This window comes from Vespula vulgaris, chromosome 2 (assembly GCF_905475345.1).
Source record: "Vespula vulgaris chromosome 2, iyVesVulg1.1, whole genome shotgun sequence".
NCBI lineage: Eukaryota > Metazoa > Arthropoda > Insecta > Hymenoptera > Vespidae > Vespula > Vespula vulgaris.
The window spans coordinates 11119609-11132557 of NC_066587.1; the positions used below are offsets into that span (position 1 = coordinate 11119609).

Sequence of the window (12949 nt, forward strand, 5' to 3'; positions counted from 1 at the left end):
GATAAGAGGCAGTTTTAACGCTTTTAACTTTTCACTTCGACTCGGCCGGCGCCGTCCTAGCGAGAGGGAGGTTCGCGCGACTTCTCATGTATATTTAAACGAGAAATATCCTGGGGGCTGATGCGTTTCTTCTACGTATATTAACACCACGCATTCATATTAATATATTTGAGTCGCGTCTCATGCTGAGAGAAACAACCCCGTTGGTACGAAAGAGAGAGAGAGAGAGAGAGAGAGAGAGAGAGAGAGAGAGAGAGAAAGAAAGAGAGAGAAGTAAACGAAGAGAGAAGGTGGCGTTCGCTACTTGTTGGAAGTGTAAACGGAAGTGGAAGCGAAGTGCCGAGGCTTTTTCTCTGCTGGAAGTTAATTGGCGAGTGATAAGCGCGCTCTTTAACGCCATTAACTTTTCATTTCGTCGCCTTCGAGTCGCGACACTCACGGCTAACTCTCTCATGTTTTATTCAATAATTCGCTTACTGTAAGCTCTCGCGAACACACGAATATATACAGATATTACTTATATATATATATATATATATATATATATATATATATATATAAATGTATAAATGAATACTCTATGTATATGCGTGGAACGATCGTACGAGTATTTCTTACCTTCGAGAAAGGATAGCAAGTGTTATGATATGCGAGACGCGAGAATAGAGTAAGGGAGTCTTATCCTCGTATTTCGTTCAGAGTTAACGATTAGAATACCGTGTTACGCATGCGTGCTCATATCGCTGAAACTCGTTTAATCTTTCCCTTTTCCGATTTGCGAAACCGCGGGAATACTCCTACATGTTATATAGATATACTAACAGTGTATACAGTGTATATATAAGAGTATATATATATATATATAGAATGTAAGTTTATACACTCATCTATGGCGATATCAATTTATCGATGATCTATTCCATGACAAATGGGTTTTATACATATACATATATAGATATATAGATATATTTAAAACATTAGATGGTCATCAAGGTCTCCGATACCGGATGTACCATATGGGCCATATTGTAGTCGGCAGGTACGGATCAAAGAAACTACCCTATTTAATGAAATGATGTCACCAGGCACCCTTCCTAATTTCGATGATTCTTCCATTCCTCTCAACTCCACCGTAACTAATTCGATTTAAAAGTGGTCTTACTCACTGCAAATGCTCGTTGCATTTCCAAACGCGTCGTCGTTAACGTCGTAAATTCGTAACGGAAAGAGACATCGTTACTAACAAAACGAATAAAAAGATCGTACGCGGAGATTCGATCGATAAGAGACAATCGGTATCACACTCGCGTCGCTTTTTATTTCTCGCGAAATCGTTTCTACGATCGGGCGATCGTTCAATGATCGACGAAAGGCATGAAAACCACATCGTAAAAAGTGTTCCTCGACGGGAGTGGCCTCTGTCTCTCTCTCTCTCTCTCTCTCTTTCCCTCTTCCTTCGATGGTCTCATGAATTCGTAAATTCGCCGGGTAACTCCGAGCTAGGCTAGCACCCTTCCCTCGATCTCCCACCCTTTTCTTCTCTGGCTCTCGATGGCTCTCTTCAACCCCCTTCCAGGTGGTCCCAAGCCTCTCACTCTCTTTCTCTCTCTCTCTCTTTCTCTCTCTCTCTCTCTCTCTCTCTCTCTCTTCTCCTCCCGTTTGGACTACTCGGTAGCCCATCTCGAAGAGAAGCTGCCGAAGAAGTGGGAGAAACTCGCGTCGAGCAGCTCCCACCCCTCGTTTCATGGTCCCAGCCACCTCCCCCCACTCTCCCCATTTCACTCTATCCCTCCCCACTCTTCTCTTTCGTTCTCCGGACGCACGAGGAGAGCGCCGCTGCCTCCTCAATACCTTCCCCCCCTTTCCTCGCGACTATAATGAAAGATATTAACTACAATTTTATATCGAATTACCGCTGAAACACATTTCAAATTACTTGGGCGTAGCCGCGGCACGTAGCAGAGGCGCCGAGGTTGCTCCCATGCCGATTGGCTGGCTACTTAACGTCATGCCATACGATTGGTCGATAAGAATTTGTGGTGGGGTGAAGTCAGGGCGTGCCAGAGACTCGATATGGCCGCCCAGGAACGAGTGGAGGCGCCTCGAAGACTTAGTCCGGACAGACCAGTCGAGGCAACTCGATGCATACGTACGCCTCGTGATTCGACATCGTTCGTTGTTATTATTCTTCTTCTTCCTCTTCTTCTTCTTCTTCTTCTTCTTCTTCTTCTTCTTCTTCTCTTCTTCTTCTTCTTCTTCTTAACCAATCTTTTTTTCCTTCTCTTCGTAACCATAATCGTGAAATCTGTAAACCGATATAAAGATAATTATTATTATATACATAGAGATATATTTATGTATCCTAGTGATCGAAACGTGATTAATATGGGACAAGACTATTTTCGTGCGTACATGTGAACAAAACAAAGGACATCGTTCGATAATAATGGACCCATCATAATCGTGCCAGTTCGATGACCGGTGAATGTGCTTTGAAAGATATCAATCGACGATATAAAAATGTAAGAGATCCGCTCGAGAAAGTGATTGCGTCTTCGAAACGATCGAAATCTGAAGATTGGAACTTGATTAGTGTTCTTTGTAACAGTGTTAAAAAGTGACGAGTCCAGCTTGATATTGCAAAAACGATCGTAGAAAAGATCGGAAAATCTGATCGGAGCTTATCGAATCGTGGAATCGAGAGAAGCTTAATCGTTGAATTGGTAAATAAGTGAGAGGAGATAGCGAGTTTGGTCTATCTTATCGCGAGATTCGTTTCTTACATAAAAATCATAATTAATAATTGCGCGGGTAAGGAAAAGGAGAAGGAAAAGGAAAGCGGAAATGGCCAGCGGGCGTGCAACTCCGTGCGGCAATTATGTTAAGTGGGCAATTAGCAATTAAGCAAGGAGCCGAGCCGAGCGGCCCCTTAATTGCGTTCGAGACGAAGGTGGTGGTCAAGCCGCCGGAGGTGGAGCGATCGAGCTGACGTACGGGAGGAAGTGCAAGGTATAACGAGGAGTCGTTTGATAACTTTCCTCGTTGATACGGTGTCAATGTAAATGATCTATCGACCGTCAACTTTATTTATCTTCTCCGAGAAGATTCTACGAATGGATTCATTTTGAAAATTATTATACTTTTTGGGATCGAGACGTTTCATGCCATCACTGTGTCACTCGATTAGAACTGACAAAGACAAAGTTTCTTGACCCTGTCTTCCGCTATCGAAGATCATCGTTCGATCGGCGCCGAATGATTTTGGAATGTTCGTCGAGATCGTCGCGATCCCGAAGAGTTTCGAGAGATTGGGATTACGCGATCAAGACCTTGGATACAGTGAACGGTGAAAAAGAAGAAGGTTTCTTCGCAATAGACTCGTAAAACTCGATATAGCTATTTCGCTGATAGCTAAAAAGGTGGTCGTGACTTCCTGGTGAAGCAAACGTTTCGATTATCGGCAAGATTCTTTCTCCCAGGTACCGGACGAGTCCTGGCGTGGCGACAGAGGCACCAACGGGTGCCCGTAGCCCGAAGGAACCACCGACGTCCACCGTAATGACGGTCCACCATCATCAGAACCACCACGTGGCGGCTCTCAGTGGCGTCACCGTCGCCGGGAACGGTCTCAATCTCAGCAGAATGTCCGGCCTGGAAGCCCATAGCCTGGACAATATCGTCGATAGAAATGGAGTAGGCATGGAGCTTCTTTCGAATGGTCTCGATGCCAGGAACAAAAGTCACAATAACAATAACAATAACAACAACAATCACAGTAACAGTTTACCACGAGGTAACGCCTCTACGACGATGCCTCAAAGATCGAGGTTCATGATCACCGATATCCTTGCGAGTGCTTCGAGCAAGGTACACCCATCGGGTCTGCCGGCACAAGAACCACCTGGAAGTCCACCTTCGACGCCTAGGGATCTCAGCGTTCGACATCAATCCAAGTCATCCTTGAGCAATAGCAATCTCGATGAGGATAGCGACGCCAGTCACCACGACGGTGCTTCCGTCACTTCCAATGGTAAGGATATCCCTTTCGATATTAGATTCTTTGATTTTTTTTTTTTTTTAGGGTTTTATTAACGAAAATATTCGTTGAATCTATTTAGAATTCTAACGTGGACGAAACACAAAGAAAAAAAAGAAACGATCGTCTAAAAAATCGAACGACAAGAGAATTAATTTCACGATTCCACGCGTATCTATATCATGATCACCATTCGAATAGGCTTTCACGAAGGTGCCAAGGACATTTATGGGGCAGTCCTGCCCAACCGGATGTTCCAGTCGGTGGGATTGCCGTCGTCCGTCGCTTCGTAGCCGGCTCCTACGAGAGAAAGAGAAAGATAAAAAGAGGAAGAGAAAAAGAAATAGAAGAAAGCAAAGAAGGTTCTCGCCTTCTTCACAATCAGATATTTCCCGAGAGATAAAGGCTTCCACCGATGGGACCCCTTGTCCGACAACGTTTAGGGATTCTAATGGTCCCAAATTGGAGCTCGGCGCTCGAGCGCTTTAATTATGTTACCCTCATTTGTTTCATTCATCTCTTCTCTCTACCTGCTAGTGTTGTCGCTATTGCTCTTTCTCAAAATCTTTTCTTAGCTCGAAACAACGACGTTTGATCCCTTCGGCGCCAACTGCCGAGTGGTCTCGGTCCTATGTCGATTTTTCCTCGATCGACCGACGACTTTTGAATTTCGTCAAACATTTGGAATACTATTAATAGTGATATTCGATTTTTTTTAATGCTGGATCATTAGAAAGAGAAAATCGGTACACTCTTCACGAAATTATTCCAATTATTTTTGGCACCGTCAACCTACGCAGAGTTTCTTCTTTTTTCTTTCTGTCGTTCATTTCGCGGTCTATCATTAGCTTAAACGATTCACCTAAGAAAGATGGAGTTCGTACGGTGTTCTCTATGATACACCGTCCGTCATACCAACAGAGATACGAGTTTATTTATATACCTGCTTCGAGCGTATCGAGTTGGACGGCAGGATAAGATCAATGACCAGTTGGCGTTTGAAAATTTCGAAAGTCACGTCACGGTAATCAATAATCTGTGTCCTTGTCGAGTTGACACCAGGAAAGCAATTTGCGATAAGAAGTTCGCCGGCTTCCACTTTATCTATCGGACCCTGGCAAAAAGTAAGCTAGTAACACTTTGGTAAGCGTCGTATTTTAATATACAATAATAGGGGGATGGTGATCGTTCGGTGGCCATTATGCTCTTTGACTCGAAACAATTTCATTTCCATTTTTTTCATGGAAAAAGAAGATTTTTCAAAGCATAACATAATAATAAGTTATTATAACGACGAAAACATATCACAAAAAAGAAATTAATCCGAATTCATCAATTAAATGTCACATTTATCTAATATCTTTTACAATTCTTGAAAAATTCAAAACTCTTGTTATTGAATATTTAAACGAGATGGCTCGACAATGGAGTTTGGTTCGACGTACGAAGACTCGGTTTGAAAACGTACGATCGAAGGAAGAGAGACAGAGACAGAGACAAAAAGAGAGAGAGAGAGAGAGAGAGAGAGAGAGAGAGAGAGAAATAAAACGTAAAAGTAGCACGAGAGAAAGAGAGAGAACTAGGGAACGTGACGTACTGCAATTGTATCACACACTCGCGGCGCGTTCTTATGTGTTTCTAATGATACACGGCTACAGCGTTATCAGTCCGCGGTTAACCTCACGCGGCTAATCGCCGATGTGTGTATACGGTGTCTAACTCCCTCACGCTGTCGGATAAAGAATTAATGAAGGGCAATTAGGAGTAGTAACGTTGAGTAGTAATTGCCGACGGACACGCTCGGAGAGCCATCGTCGACGATTTTCGAGATCGATAGCCGATTGAAATGCATTTTCACTTGCTCACTTTAGCTTTTATTTTTCTCATTTTTCTTTTTTTCCTTTCTCTCTCTCTCTCTCTCTCTCTCTCTCTCTCTCTCTCTCTCTCTCTCTCTGTCATATGTAGCTATTTGTCTATCTCAGTGACACGTATCAATTATGTTCGAAGTTAACGAATAAGAAAAATGAAAAAGGATTGCATATTTATCCGTATGTTCGAGTTTTCGAGGGACATTAAGTGTCGATTTAATTCTAATGCGACCAATGTCAGCCCTCTCAGTGACGTACCTATCTACTTTTCAACGATAAATAGCGTGCAAAAGAGCGGGCTCTTTCTTCACGCAAATATCGTTTTTCAGCGCGTGTAGCAGTCGTTTGTAATCCGCTTATGAAGCCAACATTCGGCCCTCGGGGACACATTGTCGTCGTCGACCCAATGCTCTTCTTTCTCTTTCTTTCTCTCTTTCTTTCTCTGTTAACGTACCAGCAAGACGGCAAAGGGATTCGACTTTTCGCGCGAGACTAATCCGAGAACCGGAAATGATTGGCAACCGTTTAGAACTCGGCACGGATTAGGAATTCTATGAGAGTTCGCTGAGACGAAAGAACGATCCTTCCTTAGTAAACCGATGGCCCTTTCGTTTCCCTATATAAATATATATATATATATATATATGTTTGTGTGCGTGTGTGTATTACACCCCGGTACCGTGCGCCCTCGAACTCTCCTTCTGACAAACGAGAAACCGGCTGTCAAGCTTTTGACGAGACAATCTGCTCTCGATTAATTCATGTGGCCCAAGCGACGCCGAAAAAGAGGTAGCTATATTTAAAGACGTTCACAGAAATGACGATCTTCTTCCTTAACCGACGACGAATGAAATTGTTCGATTTCCTGCAAATATATCCTATAGAAATTTCTATCTTATTATTTCTTTCTTCCTTTCTTTCATTCTTTATTCCAACGCGTAATAGAAACGACATTTGTAGTAATACTGCAAATCCTATTTTTCCAATGAACACCCGAACGGTACTTTTCTAAACATTCTCTTTCCTGACTTACTTTGTCTAATACTAACTAGTATGGTCGACTATGCTGTCATCAGAGTTCTTACGTTCGGACTAATGAGATTCTCTCGATGGATGGCAAAGCTTCTTTTCTTAACCAGCTCTCTACAATGTCGACCGTGTTGACCTCGCTTCGCGACATACTTGAAAAAAAGAAAAAGAAAAGAAAACAATAACAAAAACAAAAACAAAGTTATTCCCCGTCGAAATCGCTTTTAAAATCATTGAACGCCGATGATAAGAATGAACATGGAAATATAAACATTATCCTCTTAAACTTCGGAAACTTTCGTTAAATCGATCGCAAATCTTTTGATTTACAATCGATCGAAACGACGAATTTAAAGAACGTTAGACAATACGCATTGTTTCGAGCTATACCTAAATCGTTTGATATCGAACCGGATCAAATAGAATAATTAATCGTTTCTCTTGATATCTCTACGATTTTCGTTCGAACGTTCTACGAGAACGATTGCTTGTAATTCCGTCTGAATAATAATTCTCGTAGAAAATATGTCTCTTTCTCTCTCTCTCTCCCTCTCTCTTTCTACCTATCCAGGTGAGAAGATTTCTGAAGTCTGATATCAGAGAAGAAATATTACCGATGCGATTCGAATTTAGTTATATAGTGGATAAATGAAGAAAAACGTGACGTTTTAAAGTTAATCGTCGACGGCACGCTTCGACGCCTCGCACGTTCGCCGAAAGAACTTTTCTCTCTCTCTCTCTCTCTCTCTCTCTCTCTCTTCTTCTATCTCTCTTTTTTCCTCACTCTTTCTCTCTCTCCCTCTCTCTTTCTCTCTCACTCTCTTTCTCATGAGATTTACAGCAGGAACACGCGCATACGAGCGATTAACACGCAAATCGAAGTCTCGAGAGTGACGTGGCGCACCTGCAATGTATATAGATATGTCTATAGGTATATGTATCTACTTAAGTATCCACTGTCCATATATATATATATATATATATATATATATATATTCGTTTTATAAACTCACTGACTCCCTCTCTCTCTCTCTCTCTCTTTCTCTTTTTTTTTCTTTCTCTTTTCCTCTACCTGACGAAGTCAGACACGAAAGAAAGGACGACACGTGTAGTCGAACCCCCTGGAGCAAGAACGACGACGACTACAACGACGACTACTTGGAGGCCACTTGGCTAGTCGCTAACACGAGTTTCGCGTGACCGTCTCGAGCTTAGTATCAAAAGGACCGATTTTCTTCGCAATCCGAAGGAGATTTTCATTCTTTTTCTTAGAAGTCGACTATCGATTCAAAGAGATACACAATTTTCGATTTGTAAACTGTTATATGTATCAATGATACAAAATCATTGGATAATTCGACATAACAATCGATTCGAAATCGATTGCCTTACTACGATCAAATAGAATTGCCTTTCGAGTTAATGGATTTTCAATTGAAAAGAAAAGATATAAGGAAAAGAGGAACGAAAATTTTTCTTACTTGCTAAACGATGACTCGTCGAAATCACGATCCAATTCCTTCGAGGAGAAAAGGAAACGAGGCGAGTCGGTGACAGTGACTGAGTTCTACACATCGATGACTTACAATTAGAGTGGGCGAAAAGCTATCCACGAGTTCTTTTTCCCTTCAAACACCGTTATTGTTGTATCCTTGTGTTGTATGTAATCCCCTTCAATCCTCTCTTTCGCTCTCTCTCTTTCGCTCTCTCTCTTTCTCTCTCTCCGTCTTTTTCTTTCTCATTGTCATTCTTCCTATTCTAGCGTCAGACGGTGAGCGTAACTTTTTTCTCACACTCGAATCAAAGCATACCTCTTACCTAAGCGACGAAAAGTCGATTACCATAACCCTCTTTTAGCAGCCCTCGTGTTTTGATTTAACGAAGCTCGAAAAAGAGATTCTAACACATACATAGCTACATATATACAAATACATACAATGGTGTTTATTAGAACGTGGACATGGTGTATTCATGATAAACGGAAAAATAATAGACGCTTAGGTCGACGTATTATCTCTTGATAGACAACATATAGTCCAGCGATAGTCGAAGTCATTGTCAGTCGTCGTGCATTTCCATTCACCGCCTACATGGAATGCACCCGTGAAATTCGAGAAACGCGAGCTCTGTCTCTCTTTCTCTCTCTCTCTCTCTCTCTCTCTCTCTCTCTCTCTTTCTGTCTCTGTTTCTCTTTCTTTTTGTGCACTCCGCGAAACCTTAGGCTCGCATAATTCGATCTGACAGTAACTCCTGATTGCATTTTTCCCTATAATGTTTCCGAGGCAGCGACAGATCGTTGAACAGTACGACACACGACACCTAACGAGTCCTTATTCTCAACATGTTAGAACCTATGAAATTCTCGAATGAAAGAGAACGAACGAGTATTTCCTAATACCGTCTGTAATCGTAATCGTATCGTTCTTAGAACTGTTTTTCAAATAGTAAACTAAGAATTATTTCAACGAATCAAATAAATTCCTATGGATATAATAATTGTAAAATATTTAAAACGATTTTAAAGTCTTCTTCGTGATTAGAAAATGATTGGTCTAATATATCTCGAAGAAATAATAGCTATTTATTCGCTACATGTTACATGTAAATAAATTTTATTATCCATTATGTCTCAATCTAAGCACTGATTGTGAGTCATTTAAATTGTTGGAGGGAAATACTATGATGTATACTATAATGAACGATTTCAATTATAATTTCAAACAAATTTTACAAAATATTACTTCTTTTTGATGATCGTAACGATATCCTGCTTTATTCCTTAATAACACAAATGATGTCACTTACAAAGTATAAAAAGCAATATGATGTAACAGGAAGAAAATAGATAAGCGTTTAGAGAACCCATCGAATTAGAAATACTTGTAACCAGCAGGCAAATATACAGCTACTTATCGCGTGGATCACTGATTCGACCCCATAGTTTGTTTTTTGAAGCTCTCTCGTTGCAAGTTCGACTCTACTCTCCCACCTACTCTCTCTCTCTCTCTCTCTCTCTCTCTCTCTCTCTCTCTCTGTCTCTCTTTCTTTCTTTCTCTCTAGCAGTCTGCAAATAGAGTGGGCAGGCAATAAAACGTGGCCCCATAACATTATCCCCGGTGTTTTCTCCCCCAAAGGTGGCGGCTGTAACACAATACAGAAGAGGGGTCAGATTGTATGGCGCGCGCCGACAGCCACCGCCCCTGCATAGAACGGATCGTGGAAGGGGGGGAGGGGTGCGTACGGAAGTAGCCGAGCTAAGAGCGGAGACCACGAGTATAACACGGGGCCAAGCACGAACAAATTTTGATCTTCCATCTCTATTGAGTTTGCTACAGAAGTTGAAAACGAATTTGTCTTCGTTTATATAAAAACTCAGCTTATAAATATTGTTAAAGAATTTAGTTAACAAAGAGGATCATGTTCTCTCTACAAATCTGTGTTAAGAAAGTCTTTTTTTTTCAAATTACAATCATTTATTTCCATCAAGATGCTGATAAATTTTCATTAATCTTATTACATTCGTTTGGCTTTAAAATCTATAAAATCTGGCCTATAAATATTAAAAAAATTTAATTAAGAGAGAAACTAATGTTTACCGACATTTTATCCAAAGAGGATTTATTTTTTTTTTCTTTTATTTTTTGTCGAACTCACTGAAGAATTTCCATCAATCTTCTTACGTTTACTCAGCTTCAGTATCAATTAAATCTAGCCTATTAAAAAATTTAGTTAGGCGAAAGAATCATGTTTTTTTTTTTTAATTTCTGCGAAGAAAAGTTATTTCCTTCTGTGATGTAATATTGTTTAAAAAAAGGAATCATACATATAGGCAATTGTACACATGTAGGAATCGTACTCAATAAGCAAACATGTTAAGCAGAATACTAGTATCTATTACTACTATTACTATTACTATTACTACCACTACTACTAGTATTATTACTATTGCTACTGTTACTACTAATATTACTTACTACTACTACTACTACTACTATTACTTATTATTTCTAATACTATTATTACTTACTATTTCTACTATTACTACTACTACTATTACCACTACTATTATTATCTACTACTACTACAACTATTACTATTACCTACTAGTTCTACTATTATAACTATTATTATTATTATCCATTAGTTATACCACTACTATTACGATTACTAATGTCTGTTAGTTTTACTACTACTATTACTACTAGTACTAATACTACTTCTACTACTATTATTATTACCACTACTAGTATTACTATTACTATTATCACTACTAATACAACTATTACTATTATCACTATTGTTACTACAATTACTACTACTACTATTATTATTACTACTAGTACTACTACTATTACTATTGCTAGTATCACTACTGCTGCTGCTACTATTGCTGTTACTACTGCTGCTGCTCCTGCTGCTTCTGCACTACTACAATTTACCCTTCTCGCGGACTCGTAACGAAATATAGCGATAAGCAAATAAAATCGTGCGCACAATGGAGAGACTCCGGTTCTCTTTCTCTGCTTTCACCGTCGCCACCGGCAGCATCGTCGCTACGCGAACACCCTCTTTCACCCTCTTCTCTCCTCCTCCTCGACTCCTTCCCCTTTTCACCCGCAGTACTATCTCCGACGGCCATAAAGCGCAAAAGCAACGCTTTGCGAAAGTTTTATTATTTCCATTTTTACGATCCGCCCGGCTAACTCACCGCTTCGACCTCGTATTACATACACGCACCCACGCACACATACATAAATACATACGTTGATCTTATACTAACGATGCGTAGATACTAACTCTCGGAAATATACGAAGACTCGTTATAGGTACGTGATACAGAAAAGTTTCGCCATCGTTCAAACAAGAAGGACCTCGAAATCGACATCGTATCGCTCGTAATCCGGCATAACCGAGGATCGTCTAACGCTAATCGCATCGATGAGTTTCTACTATTCGAAATGCCTTCCATAAAATGAACAAGCGAGAGAGTCGAATAACTATGTGAATTTACATAAGTGTTGTCGAAGCGAATCGATGTATTCGTGGTTAACGAATAAACGATGTGATTGAGTATCGTTAGAAATAAGCTGATTATTCGTGTTCACAATTTGATTAGGATTGATATGCCGACTTTATATCCATTACCAACATATATATATTTTCCATCTTTCTCTCTTTTTCTTACGTCGTTTATATCGAGTTGGCTAATAACTTGTGTCGAAATTTTTATGTATTTTATGTTTAAATAAATACAACATTAGTAGGAATATTTATTTTCATAAACATCGATATTACTTATTAGCCAATCTGATATTACATATACTTTGTTGCTATACTAACGTTGTTTTTTATTTTGATATAAAATATTGAAAATTCTGACGTTAGGTACTTACTGGTTAAACAATTATCATTATTATTTTTATTTTATATATAAAATGCTACAATTCTAAACTTATTTTCTCGGTAAATATAATCGATTTCAATAACTCCAAATTCAATAGTATTATGTTGATAATCTACATAAATTAACTCATACATACCTATAAAAATTATTAGACGCTTTTAATGTAAGTTTCATTTACATTATTGTCGAAGAATGAACGAACGTGAGGACGATAACGACGTCGACGACATTAAAGCTGAGCTGCGACTAATTGCAGCAGCCACGTAATTACTCAATAAACATCCTGTTAATCTCACTTTTGTGCTACGTACATACATATATAGTACATACGTTGGATGTATAGAACAAGGAGAATCGTGTAACACGGCTGGTCTTCCTTCCGACAATCCCCCTCCTTCGCGACACCATGACGATTTTCCACGAGCACGGACACACTTCCGCTTGAATCCGTTCTTCTTCCGTTCGTTATTATAAACGAATATTACACGTTTAAGTATTACACATATGACAAAAAAATTATATAAAAGAAAAGGGTATTGAAAACACAGAGTTTATAAGAGAAAGATAGAGAAAGAAAGGGAGAAGGAGGCGAAGAGAGAGAGAAAGAGAGAC

At 39.8% G+C, this 12949-nt stretch overlaps 1 protein-coding gene across 1 annotated transcript in view; it reads left to right on the forward strand.

The window, feature by feature from the left end:
• The first annotated feature begins 1983 nt into the window (after window positions 1-1983).
• Window positions 1984-12949, forward strand: part of LOC127073059 (homeobox protein B-H1-like) — a 26079-nt gene continuing 15113 nt past the window's right edge. Inside the window, exon 1 of the mRNA XM_051014078.1 lies at window positions 1984-4030. Coding sequence (XP_050870035.1) covers window positions 3559-4030 — 472 coding nt within the window. The 5' untranslated portion in view covers window positions 1984-3558. The remainder of the gene's footprint in view (window positions 4031-12949) is intronic.